Source organism: Micropterus salmoides, unplaced genomic scaffold (assembly GCF_014851395.1).
Source record: "Micropterus salmoides isolate LMB-PRFRI ecotype aquatic unplaced genomic scaffold, ASM1485139v1 Ms_hic_scaffold_18, whole genome shotgun sequence".
Taxonomy (NCBI): Eukaryota; Metazoa; Chordata; class Actinopteri; order Centrarchiformes; family Centrarchidae; genus Micropterus; species Micropterus salmoides.
This window is the reverse complement of record NW_024040928.1, coordinates 21,049,459-21,068,368: the sequence shown is the minus strand read 5'-3', so window position 1 is coordinate 21,068,368 and position 18,910 is coordinate 21,049,459. Positions and strand designations below refer to the sequence as shown.

Below are 18,910 nucleotides of genomic sequence, written 5' to 3'. Positions count from 1 at the left end.
GAAATAATGAACTTTCTGCCTTTCCTCTATTTTTAGTTAGTTAAAGCTATGGACATTTCATTCTCTGTTTATTCCCGCCTCTCTTTTCTTATCTAGTCTTCTGTCATTGTCTCTTATCTTGCTCTCTATGACTCCTCCTCCCTCTGCCACTAATGGCTGTTTTAATTGCTGTCTGAGCACATTGTGTGAGGTGTTAATTGTCCCTCATGGGGTACTTCGTTACTGAGCAACAATGCACACACGAACAAAGAGCCCAGCAATAGAGTGAATTTAGAGCAAATAACGTTTACATACAATTCCTTCATTTGTGAATCAAGTTTCTGAAGTGAAAACTAATTTCACACACACACTAGAGGTGAAACATCAGGTTCCAGAAGTAAATTATGATTCATAGACATCACAGGGAATTTGACTGTATCATAATGTTTTAAGTAAGGATGCTTTGAAGCTTTGCTTCCTCCAGGTTCCAGAGGACTTTCACATACACACAGTGCAGGGAAATATAGCACACTTCATTATTCTGTTTGCTATAGCATAGCTCTGTCCTCTAAAGCAGTAGTTCCTAAACTTTTTTGTGACCTAAACTCATGTATACCAGAGATAAGAGAGCCACATCACACACATACAGTATAATGCTGGGACACGCAATGTCACAGTGAATGTGCTATCGGACACTGATGGAAATCTGTCTTCCACACCAGAGCCAAAACCTGTCCGTTAGTAAGCCAAGAAGTGTCCAGTGTGATTTTTGTTCAGTTGGTTGGCTCAGATTTAGTCATCTCAGACTTATTCAAAGATATAGCAGCACTGCGAAGAGAGATACTGTACGTTTGACCAAAAATGATGGTGCTTTTTCCTGAAGGAATATATTGGCATTGTGTTGTTATCAACAAATACTTAACACATGTTGAAAAGTAAATGTCAAGATTCATTTTCCAGAAAAAGCAATGCAATAATTCACAAAAGACTTCAGGGCTGAGTTCCGCAGTTATGAGACTAATACTAGACTAGACAAACGCGCATCACACAGTATGAGGTAATAGTGACTGTATGACTGAGGGTGTGAAAAAGAACTCGCTTCATTACACGGTTTGATTTTAGTCAGATTATTCATTTTGTGTTATGACCATCCAAAACGTAAATAATATCTTTCAGATTAGAATACACAGCATATATTTTCCTGAATTAATTCCCTAATCTTTTACTTCTGTTCTGATGTCTAGAGCACGTATTTCATGTGCTCTACCAAAAAAGCCACTACTCAAACCTTTATACTGCTTTAATGACTAGTTGTCACAAGTAGACAAAAATATGTTAAATGTACCTTCTCCACATCCACACACACTCATACAGTACACCTCTGAGCCACCCACCCCAATAGGTATTGACATGTTCTTTTTCTTGCCCTGGCTCAGTGGGCAGCAGGTCGTGGATACTGGAAGAGCAGAGCTACCCACACACTGGATATTTATAAAACCACAAATCACTGAAACCACAGGAATGTGCTCTTTCATTTCTACTGCCAAACCTCCTGCCATGCGGATCACACAGCAGCCACATAGCCCAGCAATTCTTATAGCACAACATTCTCCTTTCCCTCTCTTTCTGGCTCTCTCACCCTCTTTTCTCATTCGATCTCTCTTTTTTTTTTTCTCATTCAGTTTTTTATGCTCTGTCTTGTTCTCTGGCTTGTATACCTCTACATCTACCTCACTCCATCACTTCTCTGTCCTGCATGAGTCACAGGTCTTTGGTTGACTGACTCACAGGTGTTTGAGATCAGTCCAAGTGCTTTTAGAGCTCCACTTTAATGTATTGAGTGATGTTTGTAGTGATGGAGAAGAATAGGAATAAAAGGTCACGTTTTATTTTAGTCATTGTTCAGCCTGCTTATAACCACTTTAGCTGCTCCTCTCTGAAATACCCTGCATGATTAATTTTTCATGCACAGAAAAGCAGATGAATATTGATTTGAGATTGTCATTTTCTTTATGTATGGGATGTCAGTTTAAAAATGCTAATTTGTATATGCTAGTAACAAGAAGCAAGTAAAAAGAATGATGCAAGGTGATTGCTAGCTAAAAGGACAATTATGGATTATTTTTTAATCTAGGCTTTGTTTTATTGACATCATGCCAATAGATTATTTTCAAAATGTTATTTACTATACTTTGATGTAGTATTCTCTACTGTCCAATGCAGTTTAACTAGACCAGTGATGATAAGGTGAACTAAAAGCACCAAACATGATTGCATGCTGCAATGACACCTGCTTATATCTGATTTTCAAATTATCAATAGTCTTAAACTTCATTGCAGTATGTTGCCAAATTAAGTAGCATTTTAAGCTGGCATTTACTGTTTTATGGGGCACTTGGGTTAGTAAACAGGGAAGTTTATGTTAGTATGTATGTATGACCTTCCACCTACACACATTACCTTCTTCCTTACATCGTTTTTTAGAGTTTGTTACACATTACCATGTGGGAAATGCAAGCACCATTTTCACATACTAGCAACTACTGAGGGTATTCCCAGTAGTTATTTATCAACACTGTGCCATAAAAGGCTGTGTGTTCACTCCAAGGTAATTTTAAACAGAAAAAAAAGTTTCTTCTCTTACCACTGTCTGTCACAAAGAAAGAAAGGTGGGAAATGAGGTGTCAACAATTTGACTGTTAGTATAATTGAACACCATGTGTGTCCGGTGAGGACTGGGTGTCTCTGAAGTATGTTTAGACTTATGTGGGTGGCATATTGACTTAAGTTGCTTATTAGACAAAGTGATTAATCCTGGTGTCAACATGTGTGCTGATGCATGTCAGCAGGGAGGCATGTGGGATGAGTGCTCTGACTTACAGTGCTGCTCTTGTCAGCTGGTAATTATCGCCTGAGAGAGGATCTGTGATTGAGCTCATCTGGTCAAGAAGAGATTGAGACAAGGACAGGTGACTGGTGTACAGATGTAGTGCTTTTCTTTGGTCATATAAAAGGCCATTTCAGAGCACTAGTACCCTTTTTTTTTTGTCAGCCACTTCAGACTGAGACATTCAACAGATCAGTTTGAAAGTCTGGTTGTCTCACATAACAGGAAAAAAATGCAGGTTTTTTTTCTAGTAAGCAGTAACTCCTTTCAGAGTCTCTCACACAGTCCTCCTTTCTGGGCCACATTTTCCTTTTCCTTCACTCTGTGTTTTCTGGGGCTTTGGGAAGGAGATTTGGAATAGCACTCTCCCCTCATCCTCTTCGTTGACTCTCCTTCCTCTCCATGGCTGCTCTGCTGAGTTCCTGACATACCAGACAGGGTAAACGGCCTCAGATGGCCAGGGACTTAATGAAAGGAAAAAGGGGATGAGGAGAAGGGGAGTTGCAGAGCAAGGAAAACTGGGAGGTATAGGACATGTAAATGAAGTGCATGCTGGAGTGTTGGGACAAGGAAAGCCACACAACAGCAGATTTGTTAATACTTAATACAGCCTTTAGACAGATGAATCACTGTAGACAGCTAATTTGAAGTCAAGAATGTGAGGTTTTCTTTGGTCCCATACTTGAGTGGGCAAACAGTATGAGGCTTTATATCAAACATAAACTCAGGCTCAGGCAGCACCATTTTTTAATTTTAAATCTTTGATTTACTGTGTAATAAAACACTGACTTTAAGCCACAGGATCTTTGATGTCTTAACAAAATACCCACCCTAATTTGTTGGTCAATACTGGAATAACAGATTTTTAACCACCATTTGTTCTCTCTCTCACTTTCCTTTCTGTCCCCTCTTTCCTCTTGTTCGCGTCTGCTCCTCTCCCTGTAGTGTGGCGGTCACTCGTTCCAAAGATGTGCCCTCTTTCGGCCCCCCTATCCCAGAGGGCGTGACCTTTCCCAAGTCCTCTGTGTTCCGGGACTTCCTGCTGGCCAAGGTCATCAATGCAGAAAATGCTGCCCACAAGTCACACAAGTTCCGAGCCATGGCCACCCGAACACGGCAGGAGTACCTGCGCGACCTGGCCGAGCGCCACACCACCAGCACACCCATCGACCCCTCGGGAAAGTTTCCTTTCATCTCACTGGCCCACAAAAAAAAAGAGAAGAGCCGTCCGTATGGAGCGGCGGAGCTGCGCAGCCTGGGGGCGGTGACCTGGCCGGTCCATGCTGAGGATCACGGGACTGGAGGGGAACTGGAGGCCCTTCTGGCCATCTCCAATGACTTTCTCATCCTGTTGGACCAGGAGGCCAAGGCCGTGGTGTTCAACTGTGCCACTAAGGATGTGATTGGCTGGACACTGAGCAGCCCTGCGTCTTTGCGGATTTTCTATGAGCGGGGAGAAAGTGTGTCTCTGAGGAGTATCAGTAATAACACTGAGGATTTCAAGGAGGTGGTCAAACGTCTAGAGGTTAGAAGACACGCACACACAAAACATTACAAAATGTCACATTACAAAACTTTGTTTGTGTGCTCATCATTATGCTTAGATCCGTTATTTGTTTATTAAGTAATTGTGGTTTCCTATGTTTTTACAATTATATCATTGTCAATCAAGTATGTCATTGACATTTGTTGGTTATCCTCCCTTTGCTGTCGTGGGCATGGCATCTACACATTCAAAGTCAAATTAGGTCAGTTGGTGTAGAGTTTATTTGCCAAGATAACTGACATACAGTAATGTAGTTTGTCAGTGTCAATAGAATGATTCCCCCCCGTAACCAAATGGGTGGCACTTTTCATGCTGCACAGTGAACCAGGCTCACTCCATGTGGTGTTGGGAGCCACAGAATGGCTGGGCTAACAAACCTTCATTCATGTGAGCAGACAAGTACTGAGAAACCAAATCAATGGACTAAAATGCTGTAGGCTGCCATTGATCATTACCTGACCCACTCACAGTCTCTCCTACTATTTACTGTTGGCTGTCAGTCTGCCAGGATGACAACATTTTTGTGTCTACTTGCCAAAGCTGCTGTCTCATTACTGGTCTCAGCTTATTGAGAGAGTTTCAGAAACACCTCTGGACAAGATACTCCTAATGGCTTGTACACCTACTCATACAGTGAAGTGGTGCTAGCTCTTCCTTAGCTGTTTCCATGGAAACTGGTTAGAAAAAAAGGTGTTTTCTTATGTAATCAGCAGTACTTTAGAATACATTCATTTCCCCAGCCTCTCCCTACCTTCAAACTGCGTGTGTGTGTTTGATGGTTTTTTGTCATGTATTTATGTAACCTGGATTGAGTCCACCGTCTTTGATATGCACACATGCATACAAACACATTTGAACACACACACACACACACCGTTATTTGGCTCTGGACTCAGAAATGTATCACTTTCATGTTGCATTTTATTCATCTGCTGTTAATCTTCAATCATTTGAACTACCTCTGTGCCAGAGAGAGGAAGGGAAGTGGCCTTGGGCCACTTGCTTTTTGGAACTCGTCTCTCTTTCTCTCTTCCTCTCTGTATCTTTTTTTGCTCTTGTTTTCTCCTTTTCGTTCTCTTTTTTTTCTTGTACTCTCATCCTCTCCCACGCACACATTCAGAAACATCAGAGGGCATCATAATAATTCCTATCAGGTGCCAGTCTGCAGCATGATTTATTCACGCTTCCCTGTGAGTTTGAATTCTATAAAGTTGTTCAGAAAGAGAAATGCAAGGTGCCTTGAAACCACCGGGCATGCCACTAGAGGGAGAGAGAGGGAGGGATGAGTTGAGACTGACCACAATAAAAAAAAATAAAAATAAAAAAGCACTCTTGAATGAGAATTGATTTTACCGGATCCTTTGTCAACTCATTGGTTACCTTTGCAATGTGACAGGTGATCAAGGCTGTCCAATTTTTCTACTTCATTCACTGTGAAAGAGAAGCGTGGACACTTTACAGTGTTCCCCACCCCATGTGAATGCTGAGAGTAGCATCCTTCCATGAAAAAACATGAAGTTCAAAAGTGTTCTCCTAAGCGGCGCATCTCTGTGTGAACACAGCGTAAAGTGCCACAGCAAGAGACACTGCTGCTTTCATTTCTGTTATCTGTTGAGTGTGGGTGAATGCATGAGCGTGCACATCCAGTGAGAGGTGTACCACTTAAGCTAGAGCACTAATTCATCTTTATTTATGGCTGTAAGTCTCTTAGGAATCACTTAAGTTTTTAAAAATCTCTTCTTCAACTTCAAAGAGAACGCATGTGTATATATGCACTGAACATGTTCACACACCTGCACACATATGCAGACTGAGATAATCCAATTAATTGTCCCAGTATTTTATTTAAAAAAAATCCAAACAGCAACTGATTCTATAAATGAAAATAGTTTTTGGTGGTTGTGCAAATTTGATAAGATAAAATAAGTTCACCTTAATTTTTCTTTCTCTCTGATCTTTCCGTTTGCACTGTCCCCTTTCCTGTTCACTTTTTTCTCCTCACTGGTTGACCTGATTGGTTCTTTTTCATCATATCTCCTCTGATCATTCCTGTCATTTCATCTTTTATCTGTACTTTGTGTATCTCTCTGCCCTCCCTGTGTCCAGTTCCTGACTAAGGGCTGTGAGACATCAGAGATGACTCTTCGTCGAAATGGCCTGGGACAGCTCGGCTTCCACGTGAACTATGAAGGCATCGTGGCTGAGGTATCTGTCTGTACATAACTAGAATGTTCTTCTAGAAATGTACTCGAAACAAGCTAGCTCATTGTGTTTAACACGTGTAAAAAAAAATCTAAATATGCATTATTAGCCTTAGTCGACCTGTTAATTATTATATGCCATTGTTTTTGCTTTTTATTGTATTAGTTCTTATTTAGTAGCTTTAGTGTTCACTTGTAATGAAGGGAGACTGGAGATAATATGTGACACTGTTTAGAGAAAGTTGCCTTGTTGCCTGTTGCTTTCAGAACTGGCATTTAGTAAAACAGAATGTTGAACTTTTCATATTAAATGACATTAGGTGAGAATATATGTGTATTTTAAGTGAAAATTATTAGCTTAAATTAAGGATTGGCACTGAAATAACGAGACAAACTGTATATCTACAGCTCTCTACTTCAGACTCACGGGCAGGATCTTTACAAAATTTCTTTCTCTCATTTTAGACGTGATCTAATCACACAGTGTGGCTGCTAGGCTGTGGCTGTAATTTGTTTAGTTTTTTATGCATTATGTCATATTAGATGTAGGCTGTAATGCAATCAAACTTTGTTATTAATAGGTGGAGCCATATGGTTACGCCTGGCAGGCGGGGCTACGGCAGGGAAGCCGATTGGTAGAAATCTGCAAAGTTGCTGTAGCAACACTGACCCATGAGCAGATGATTGACCTCCTGCGGACTTCAGTGACTGTGCGTGTTGTTATCATCCCTCCACATGATGACGCCACTCCACGCAGGTATGTGGGGATGGGAGAGGTGCCATCATCCAACGAAGGTTGAGGTCAAGGGTAGTAGTATCTAGTATCTTCAACCAAGTCAAGTTACCCTTGACCTCAAACTTCGTTGGATAACTATGACCTTGATGGCTGAGAACCTTCACAGACATCGAGAGATGCCATCATTTATTCTTTAAGCTTTTATGCAAACTGATTTTTTTTTTGTTAAAATATGAATTTGGTTATCTGGAAAGGCTGTAAACAGCTGGAGTTGCTGTGCTTTCATGCCTGAAGTTCAGTGGTGCATCAGGAGTCACATTACTTTAAGAGAACAAATAAAATACTAGTGTACCTTGCTAATTAAGATAAAACAGTAGATATACTGCTCTTTGGTTTATTTGTGTCACTGGATATTAAAAAAAGTTAAGTATTCCAAACTTATTTCACATTTTTCCCTGCCAAGAAAAAAGAACAGCTATATCAACCCTCACTGACACAGACACACAACATCCCTTGCTTCTCAAACAAAATGTCTTTCCTCTCCTTCTACAGGGGCTGTTCAGAGCTCTATCGGCCTGTTTCAGACTACAAGGGCAGCAGCAGCGATAGTGGTTCATTTGAATACAAGTTCCCCTTCCGCAGCAATAACAACAAGTGGCAGAGGACGTCCAGCAGCCCTCAGCAGTCACTGACTGCCTCGCCTCAGCCCCACACGCCCAATCGGGCTATCAGCCTGGGTAGCTCAGTGGGGAAGACACTGTCAGCTGAGAGGCTGGAGAGGGGCGCAGTCATCCCACGCAGTGTCAGCAGCGATGGCCGGCCCCTGGACACAAAGAGGTTAGAGCCCCTTGGCTTTACAAATATGGATTATTGGAATACAATTTTGATATTATGAGGAGGGTGCGGGAGGTTTCCAAAGTAGAGTACAAACTGGAAAAAATGGACTTTAAAGGCCAACAGCTGGTGAAGTCATTTTTTCCATGTGACCTCCAACACTGTTGAAATGAAACAAAAATGTATTGCAAATTCTGCAAGGTATTATATCAGCAAAGCACAAAAAGGGCAGCAATTGGGTATGCAGCTGATTTTAAAGCAACGGCTTTTAAGTATTCATGTAATTTTTTTTAAATTCCAGACTGTGTGGGAAATATCTATGAAATCAGTGGAATTTCCTCTGAAGGAACAACTTTGTACATTTTGCTCCTGCAGTGCTTTGATGTGTTTATTTCATTTTCCGTTAGTTCCCTTCATTTCCACATGCCTGTAAATTCTTACTGTGTGTGTGTGTGTGTGTGTGTGTGTGTGTTACTTCCCATACCAGGATGTCTCCGGGTAGTGAGAGCTATAGCCTGGCCTCCTCCCTGGCGTTGGGTCGTTCTCCTCACAATCGAAGCTCTCCCAGCAACCTGTCTTGTTCCAGTGACACCTCCGGAAGCTCCGCTCACTGGAGACAGAAGTCCATGCCTGAGCAGTAAGGAAGAGGGGGGAGAGGGGATTGTTTTTATCTATCTGTGTTTATTTATTTATTTTATGCAAATTATGAGATATTGTTTCAGAAAGCGTATCAGAGACAACACATTTTGAGACATTTCCCTCAATATCACAAAAAAATTTCTTGCTGCTTTCTTTTTTTTTATTGAATTCTTCATGTTTTTTTAGTGGAATTATGAATGACAGAAACATGTTTTTTTAACTCATTATTGTATGGTCATGAGGAGATGTATCATAGTGTTTAAAAAGACTCAGTTTTCATCTTTAGAAAGCCATAAAAAAATAATAGTCACTGATCTTGTAAAACTATTTCTAGCTATTTCATTTCAAGCCAGCAAGTAAATGTATAAATAAAATTTTTTTTTGTAATATTGCAGTACTTGGCTTGAGATTAGAGCAATTTGACAGTTGTAACAGTGCATAACATAGTGAAGGGGTGTGAGGTGATATCAATTGTGTGTCTCTGTGTACGATAATGCTCCTGACACAATGTCTTTTTATATATTTTTTTATTTAACTTCCACCCACTACAGCCTGTGGGAAAATGTATTGTGTATTAAACGACTTCTTTCTAGCTCTGCATATTTAATCAGTGGAAAAACACATTTAGCTGATTAAAAAAAAAGAAGCTGAATAAAAAAGCAATGTATTCTGATTTTGTGTGCTCATTCACCAGGTTTGCAAGCAACCGGCACTCTCCGATGTCTTCGGAGAGGCGAGAGGGGGTTGGAGAGGGCGGGTCCAGTGGAAAGTCGACTCCCAATTGGTCGAGAATGGAGGAGGGAGGAGGAGCCGAACGAGGGTCAACAGGTGAATATATCTTGTGTAGAAATAGTTAATACTGTAAATTTAGTGAGAGAGGAAGGTGCTGTGACTCACTCTACTCTAGGTACATTCTAATGTTTTCAGTAATGTGAATGTATTTTTGATGTGTTTCTATATGCGAAGAATGGGAGGGCAATTGACTCCTGAATAGCGGGGGTGGGAAGACAGCACAGGAAAGAAATCATCCATATATTTCCATATTGCTAAATCCTTTGAAGTGACAGGTATCCAGAAGTGTGTGTGTGTGTGTGTGTGTGTGTGTGTGTGTGTGTGTGTGTGTGTGCCGTCTCATCTGCTAGTGACAGTTTTTTGGAGCAGGTCCTTCCAGAGCTGAGATACCAACTCTTGACAGCCTCCACACTCTAAACAGCACTTGTCTTCCCCTTCTTTCCCTCTTTCCCTCCTCTTTCTCCACCTCTTCTGCAAGCTGTAAATTATATTGCCTTCACAGAGAAAGTCTTAATGTCTTTGCAAACAGACAAAAAGGTGGGTAGATAATGACACAAACAGAAAAGGGAAAGAGATAAATATTGAATTGGGAAAAGAAGATCAAACAGTCATCTCAATTAAAGTATATTGCTTTTTTTCTCTTCTCCCTTTTCATTCTGTTGTATAAAGTTTAATAAAGGAGAAAGAGTTTCCCCATCAACACAGTTTGCCATCCTTCTCGTATTGCCCCGTTCCTTCCCTTCCACCCTCCAGTCTGTTCCTCATTCCCCACTAGGTTTATGTCTGCAAAAAAGTGAAAACATCTTTTTATGCTCTTGTACATTGTCTTTCATTTAATTACAACTACTCTCCCATGCACAGTTTTCTGGGAGTTTTCTTCTTGTTTTCCAGCTCAGTCTCTGAAAGCCACAAAGACTACATGCTCCTCTACCAGTCCTCTGATTCCCAGCAGGATGTTTCTTTTGTTGATTGTTGACCAGCATACTTTCAGTCATGTCCTCAACCTGTTCCTGACTGCCACAATCACAGAGAATTGCCCTGGTCTCTCATTTTGTGGTTGTTTATACCACTTATGTCTTCATTGGTCGGGGTGGAACAATGCAGGCTGGGCCAGCTCGGCCTATGTTAGCCAAGTGTCCAGCCCTACAGAATGCTTTGCCGTCTTTGTGGTTTAGGGTGCTGTCCTTTCCTCTTCCTCTCATTTTTACCCCCTTGACCTGTTAGTCTTCAGCAATGATGATGTGGCCATGCACTGTCCAGAAATAACACAAGTCATGCAGAGGGCAGGCTCACTTTTGCTCTTGCATTTTGTTTCTCAGTTCCTGTCACACAAAAACAGGACACTACCATAGCCCTTAATGTATACAGCATTAAAGTAATTATTGCATCAAATGTTCTTGTTATGTCTTCCATTTAACACAGCGTTCACTCCATTTTCTTCTGATATCCTTTGGCAGCTTTATGAGATTAATTCATGCATCGATTGGTGAGATGCAGAAAACTGCTATTTGTCATGATTCTTTCCTGTGCACATCATTTATTTAAATGACCTAACAACATTTTTTAGTTCAGCAAAGCCTACAGGAGTACACATATTAACAAAAGGTGATGGGAAATCTTACTTTTGGTTTGTCATGGAACATACCAAGACATCTGGTGGACCTATAACAACTCTTGAGAAACAAAACAATATATCACACACAAACATGTAGTCACACACACGCAGGCACACGTGCAACCATCTCTAATTAGTGCGGAGAGCCCTATGGGCCTCTGTGCAGATAAAACTATGCAGAGTAATGAATATTCTAAGTGAAATACGGGGGGGGGTTCACACCATTACTAGATTCACCCCATTACTAGATTCACCACAGCAGATGTTATGATACCTCCCTTAGCTTTCCCTCTTATGGTGCTCTGTGGTCATTAGCAGCCTACTCAGTATGTCTTGTTGCATAACATCTAGACAATTACACAACAGTCCCATTTATACCCCGGGTTTCACTTTAGGACACATAGACACACACACACACACACACACACACACACACACACACACACACACACACATACACATGTATTCCCTCACGTGGCACAGCTTGTCCAGAGCAAACAAAGCTAGCAGGGACCATGTGGGGACAAATTTCTGTTTGATTTGTGCATTGCTTTTGATGACAAGGGATACGACAGAGGCAGAACGAAAACAATGTCAGCATTATGGGCTTCCTGGAAGCATGAGGGCTGTTGTAGCAAAATACAAATAAGCGAGCAGAGAGGAAAGAAACTTCTTTGTTGAATCATCAACAAGTCATCTGTTTGTGCCGCAGGATGTGTGCATGTCTTCTTCACCACCCCAGCTGTGTTTTTTTGGTCTAATTTTTGCAGAGGCCCCAGTCTCTAAGTCTGGTCAAGGCTACTCCGGAGCTCCTCGCATCCAGAGGCAGGAGCAGGTCATCCACCTGTCCCCAAAGAAGGGCAGCCAGGTCAGGCTTTACACCTGTAAATATTTATTAAGACAGTCAGAACTCTGACAGAACAGTTGTAATGCTCTTTAACCCCCCCCCCCCCACACACACACACAGATAAGTTTTTTGGTTGTTAGCATACAGGTTAAAGTTTGTTCTTTAGCATATTTATTAATATAATTTTAATTAATAATTTTAATGATAATTTACTGAATGATCTTTCACTAACATGGAAATCTTCCTTAATGTTCATTTCCCCTTGCTCTTCCACTTCCTGTTTGTTCTGGCAGTCGGATGGCCCTTATTCTGGCCACTCCAGCAGCAACACTCTATCCAGCACAGCGTCCAGCGGGGGCCACAGCGACAGCGATAAATGGTACGAAATGGGAGCAGGTGGAGCCTCCGGCGGTGACCAGGGTGAAACAGAGCCCAACGGCCTGGGAGGAGGCGGCTACCTTCAGGGGGCGTCGGCCGACAGCGGCATCGACACCAGCTCTTATGGAGCCCCTCACCACGCTCACCCCCACTCTCATCACGGCAGCACCACCTCCCTGCTAGCTCCCAGTGGAGGCCGAGAGAGCAGGGAGAGGTCAGTGTCTCCATGGCATAGCCCCACCGAGGGAGGCCGCAGGATGTTGGAGAGGTCACCTGCGGCCGCTGAGTCCCCAGGCCCGCCAGGAGAAAGGAGTCTGGACGGGACAGGCCGAACCCCACCTACTCATCTCCTTGTTAGAGACAGCAGCACCTACAGTCTGAGTGACGCTGGATCACACTCGAGGTCAGTCTGTGTGGTGATATTTAAGTGTTTGTGTGAGAGGGAGTGGTTACAAATGTAGGGGGCGAGACCCAAAATGATTTGGGAAACCAGTGCTTTTTTTCTGTAAGGGTCCACCGATCAAAAGTATCAAAACGGCTTTAAAAAAAAATTAATCCAAGTTGTGAATCCTGTCATGTGAAGTCCATCGCTCTCTGTCTGCTAACTTCTCTCATCCTGCACCGTGTTGTTTTCAATAGGTTGCTACCTTCAGAATAAAAGCGCATAAGCCGTCTGTTGGAGCTAGATCAAAAGAACGGCGTGTATTTGATATTATTTGATCATTTTTACACAAGTATTATTCTTTGAAATAAATTTGATTTGAAATAAATAAACTGTTTCATAGAAGTTTCAGTTTTATGCAAAAAGAATTAAAGGCCTGTCCCACATGGACGCCTGCCCCAAATAAAGGCAGGGTCAATTCAGTGATTTTAGCAAATAAAGGCTCGAGTTATTATTAGACTGAGGTTCTCTCTCTCTGTCTCTGTCTGTCTGTCTGTCTGTCTGTCTGTCTGTCTGTCTGTCTGTCTGTCTGTCTGTCTGTCTGTGTGTAAGGTGTCATTTTAACTCTTCCTCCTTATCTTTACACGTTATGCCTCAGGAACACGTGTCCAACTTTTCATAGCTGAGCTGGTGTCCAGAACTGAGAGAACTCCAGTGTCTCGCTTAAATCAACCGTTCAGATAGAGTTACAGTTCATGACCTGGCCATCATCTGTCCAGGATTTAAACAACATTTGTATTCTGTCATAGTGGTGGAGAGGAAATAAGAGGAGGCTCATAAATGAGTTTGCCAAGGTTGACTTGACCGCAGGTGGTACTTGATATAATTTTCCATCTGTAATTCAGTAATATATGTCCTTCCTGGAAAATGTTACACAATTAATTATTTAATAATACTTGACCTAAGAATAAAATTGATTTCTTAAGGGTCAAAAACGTTTAGATTCTTTTCTAAACAAAATAGAGATCCGGGTAAGCCATGAAATAATCCCTGTAATTGTCTTAAAATGTTGTTCAAACCCAGGATTATGATGCAATCTATATCTTACGTCAGTGTACAAGCTTTTGTTATTTGTGGTTCATTGCCATGATGAGTAAACTCTCTCTTTCTCCTTCCTCTGTGGGCCTGCTTTGTCCTTCAGTGCCAGGCACTCAGGCCACAGCTCCCCAAGAGAGGAGTCCTCCTCATCAGCCACCTCTCCTTCATCCCAGTCCTCAGCATCCCCTGGCCCCAAGAGCTTCTACCCCCGCCAGGGAGCTCAGTCCAAGTACCTGATTGGCTGGAGGAAGCCTGGTTCCACCATCAATTCTGTCGACTTCGGGGACACACGCAAGTAAGGATTGAGCAAAAACACAGTTTCTGCACACAGTTACACATATCTGTAGTTACTGTACAGGTGCTGGTCATATAATTAGAATATCATCAAAAAGCTGATTTATTTCAGTAATTCCATTCAAAAAGTGAAACTTGGACATTATATTCATTCATTACACACAGACTGATATATTTCAAATGTTTATTTCATTTAATTGTGATGATTAAAACTAACTAATGAAAATCCCAAATTCAGTATCTCCGAAAATTTGAATATTACTTAAGACCAATACAAAAAAAAACAATTTTTAGAAATGTTGGCTAACTGAAAAGTATGAACATGAAAAGTATGAGCATGTACAGCACTCAATACTTAGTTGGGGCTCCTTTTGCCTGAATTACTGCAGCAATGCGGCGTGGCATGGAGTCGATCAGTCTGTGGCACTGCTCAGGTGTTATGAGAGCCCAGGTTGCTCTGATAGTGGCCTTCAGCTCTTCTGCATTGTTGGGTCTGGCGTATCGCATCTTTCTCTTCACAATACCCCATAGGTTTTCTATAGGGTTAAGGTCAGGCCAGTTTGCTGGCCAATTAAGAACAGGGATACCATGGTCCTTAAACCAGGTACTGGTAGCTTTGGCACTGTGTGCAGGTGCCAAGTCCTGTTGGAAAATGAAATCTGCATCTCCATAAAGTTGGTCATCAGCAGGAAGCATGAAGTGCTCTAAAACTTCCTGGTAGACGGCTGCGTTGACCTTGGACCTCAGAAAACACAGTGGACCAACACCAGCAGATGACATGGCACCCCAAACCATCACTGACTGTGGAAACTTTACACTGGACTGCAAGCAACGTGGATTCTGTGCCTCTCCTCTCTTCCTCCAGACTCTGGGACCTTGATTTCCAAAGGAAATGCAAAATTTACTTTCATCAGAGAACATAACTTTGGACCACTCAGCAGCAGTCCAGTCCTTTTTGTCTTTAGCCCAGGCGAGACGCTTCTGACGCTGTGTCTTGTTGAAGAGTGGCTTGACACAAGGAATGCGACAGCTGAAACCCATGTCTTGCATACGTCTGTGCGTGGTGGTTCTTGAAGCACTGACTCCAGCTGCAGTCCACTCTTTGTGAATCTCCCCCACATTTTTGAATGGGTTTTGTTTCACAATCCTCTCCAGGGTGCGGTTATCCCTATTGCTTGGAAACTTTTTTCTACCACATCTTTTCCTTCCCTTCGCCTCTCTATTAATGTGCTTGGACACAGAGCTCTGTGAACAGCCAGCCTCTTCAGCAATGACCTTTTGTGTCTTGCCCTCCTTGTGCAAGGTGTCAATGGTCGTCTTTTGGACAGCTGTCAAGTCAGCAGTCTTCCCCATGATTGTGTAGCCTACAGAACTAGACTGAGAGACCATTTAAAGGCCTTTGCAGGTGTTCTGAGTTAATTAGCTGATTAGAGTGTGGCACCAGGTGTCTTCAATATTAAACCTTTTCACAATATTCTAATTTTCTGAAATCCTGATTTTGGGGTTTTCATTAGTTGTCAGTTTATAATAAATAAAAGGAATGAACATTTGAAATATATCAGTCTGTGTGGAATGAATGTATAAATTATACAAGTTTCACTTTTTGAATGGAATTACTGAAATAAATCAACTATTTGATGGTATTCTAATTATATAACCAGCACCTGTATGCTACATGTATATAAGTGCCTCCAGAGTTTGTGGAGTTTAAGTAAATTTTTCAAAGGTACAGTAGGTGGCCCTTAAAAACTATGTCATCTCAGCATTTCATTTCTCTAGTGGTTTGGTCCTGGTGGATGCGCATATGTGTGGTTTTGTAATGGTCTACCTACAGTGCTTACATTAGAAGGAAATACCTAATCTTTTATCTCTGCTCTACTGTAGCGTAGGACAGTTTGGAACAACTGAACCAGGGTCATACTGGATTGAAGTCTGCTTTTGTAAACCTATCGTTCCTTGCGGGGAGTTGAGAATAGGGTTGTTCCGATTGGTGATTGAATCGACGATTGAAGGGATGATCGGCTATTGGTTTTTCATGCGTTGATATTAAGGCGATTTTAACTAACTATCGGAACAGAAGATTTGAACTCAGTTAATCAGTTTTTATGTCATCAGAAAATGACATAAAAACAGTCTCTAGAATCTGCAACACACTGCAGTGTTTCCCAGCCATTGATTTATTTGTGGTGACACAACACGCCACAATATCAACGCTGAACGCCACATACTATTTGATGAGTAAAATCACAAGTCATTGTGGAGCGCATAGATTCGCTCAACACCTCCGCTTGCTCTCTCTCTCTCTCTCTCTCGCACACGCACGCACACACATCATAACAGAGCTGTGTGTTTATAGAAAATATAAAGCACTGAACTTAACTCTGAGAAGTAATTATATCTATTTTCTTAACACAACGCTGTCAATGTCGGAGACAGATATGTTAATGTTAGAATACAGCTGGGTTATCGAGGTTGACATGCTGTACATAGCTGCTATTGATTTTACCCTCCTCCCTGCCGCACGTGCATGGGTAATTATGTGGGAAACACTGCACTGTGCATTTACAAATGTTTCTGGTGGTTTACCTTAAAGCTAATAGGCCTGTTTCTTCCATGCTGGCATTTCACTGACTTTCTGGAACATGTGCCCCCTGGAGATCATATCGGCAATCGGTGAACTCAAGTAGCCATGATCAGATGATGAAATTCGGAGATGAAAATAGAGACCATCGCGCAACACTAGTGGAGAATGAACGCGAGGACTTATAATATCATTAACAATCACATTAGCGCTTAATCAGTACTAGCTTTTGTAAAGCTTACAATGCATTTATTTATGTTGAATCTGTCAGACGTGATGACCCCAGTTTGCAGTGCTTTATCAGATTGGAGCTTCTTTTTTTCCTGCATCCCTGTAAATGTATTAGGGTAACAAAATTGCACATTACTAGGTTTACAATGATAGTATTTATTGTAGGGCTGCTGTATAAGACTACATTTGATCCCATTATTTGTCCACCCACTCTACTTTTCTATTAATGTCTTTTGATAGTAAAAATATCCGTATTACTTGATTACCCCCCTGTGGTTGAAAATGATATTACACTACAGGCTCAACAGTGATGCAGTGACTGAATGCAGTTTACCAGTCAAAAGCTCTACTATCGAAGCTGAGTGACCACATATCTATATTATTTATCAATGTTATTAATCTCATTATTATGGTTGGTGAATTGTCTGGCTGTGTCTGTGGGTGTTTTTAGGAAATCTCCAGGAGAGGGTGGAGTGGAGGTTATTCCTACCCCAGCAGCCAGGCCTTCTCTTCGGGATATGCATTCACCCCAGCCTCATGCCAAATCTACTATGGAGGAAGATGTGAAGCGACACAGCGCCCCAGACAGCCCGCCACCACCACCACGCAGACATAAAGAAAAGGTGCTTCAGCAGGCATGTCTGTGAATCATGTTCCTGTTAATAGAGACTTTATAAGGAACTTATTCTTAAATGACTAAATACTGCTAGCAAGGCTTTTACCTTACAGCTTTTATATTTTAATAAATCTGAAATATACTGCTATCATCATTTAGATCTGGCTAGATAAGCCTGATTGGACTAGGCAAAATCAAGTCATTATAACAGAAAGGTTTGTGTTAGGATAGGTGCCCTTGGAAACCTCAGTAAGTTACCCACATTTGTTCAGTCCATCTTACATCTCATTCAGGCAGGAAATGACAACATCCATTTGTAAATAATAGCACCTAAACTAGAGATTTTCCCACACCGGAAGCATTGATGCTCTTGGTCTCTGTACAGTTGTTCACCCACATAATGCATGGCTTCAGATCCTGTGTTTTAGTAGTATTTACAATAACACTTCTTCATCACTTCTACTTTAACTCCTTTGCAGCATGGCCAGAAATCACCACCAGGCAAGCCTCTCAGCCGCCACCGCTCACTCCATCGTACCCTGTCAGATGAGAGTATCTATCGTGGCCAGCGCCTTCCTTCCCTGAGTGACTCAATGACTGAACCGGCACTCGGCACTGATGTTCTGTTCAGCTGTTCCACCCTCCCACGATCACCCACAACCCGTGGTGTTCCCCTCCGACGGCCCTCCTACAAGCTGGGAGTCAAACTCCATGGTAGGTAGGAGGACGGAGGGTGTAGGTATTTTGCCCTTAAAGATATTTGTAACAGCTGGAGTCCATTCAAAATGTGCTTTTAGGTGCTTTTATCTATTTTAAAAGAGTTTATTTTGTGACCATAGGTCTTTATGTTATTATGAAATCAGTCCAAGACGAGGTTTATCCATCCACACTAAGACATGTTGAATGTTTATCATAAAAAGCTGAAATAAACTTAAAGGGTATGTGATAGGACTGATTTGTATCTGCTGCACCCGTTTAATTTAAATAGAAATGATATAGAAAAATCATTTTACATTCAGCTCTTTCAACTTTTCTCTTTATAGGTGACCTTTCAGCATCTGACACATCATTGGTGGATTTGGTGGAGCGTCATCGTGGACCCATTCCCCAGGAGCTGATGCCCCTCCCGTCTTCAGACAGGGACAGCCCCTTGGAGTGGACACACCTGGTGGATGTGGCCAGTACATTTGAAAGTGAAAGAAACACACACTATGGTATTACAAATAAGTGCACACATGTACAGTATTTCTTTTA

At 41.8% G+C, this 18,910-nt stretch overlaps 1 protein-coding gene across 1 annotated transcript in view; it reads left to right on the top strand.

Annotated features, from left to right (window-relative positions):
• sipa1l1 (signal-induced proliferation-associated 1 like 1) overlaps positions 1-18,910 on the top strand; it is a 90,254-nt gene that overhangs the window by 65,454 nt on the left and 5,890 nt on the right. The window contains 12 exon segments of the mRNA XM_038726243.1: positions 3,812-4,391; positions 6,519-6,617; positions 7,195-7,370; positions 7,902-8,186; positions 8,671-8,820; positions 9,517-9,650; positions 12,000-12,097; positions 12,370-12,857; positions 14,038-14,229; positions 17,492-17,663; positions 18,136-18,370; positions 18,700-18,870. Coding sequence (XP_038582171.1) covers positions 3,812-4,391; positions 6,519-6,617; positions 7,195-7,370; positions 7,902-8,186; positions 8,671-8,820; positions 9,517-9,650; positions 12,000-12,097; positions 12,370-12,857; positions 14,038-14,229; positions 17,492-17,663; positions 18,136-18,370; positions 18,700-18,870 — 2,780 coding nt within the window.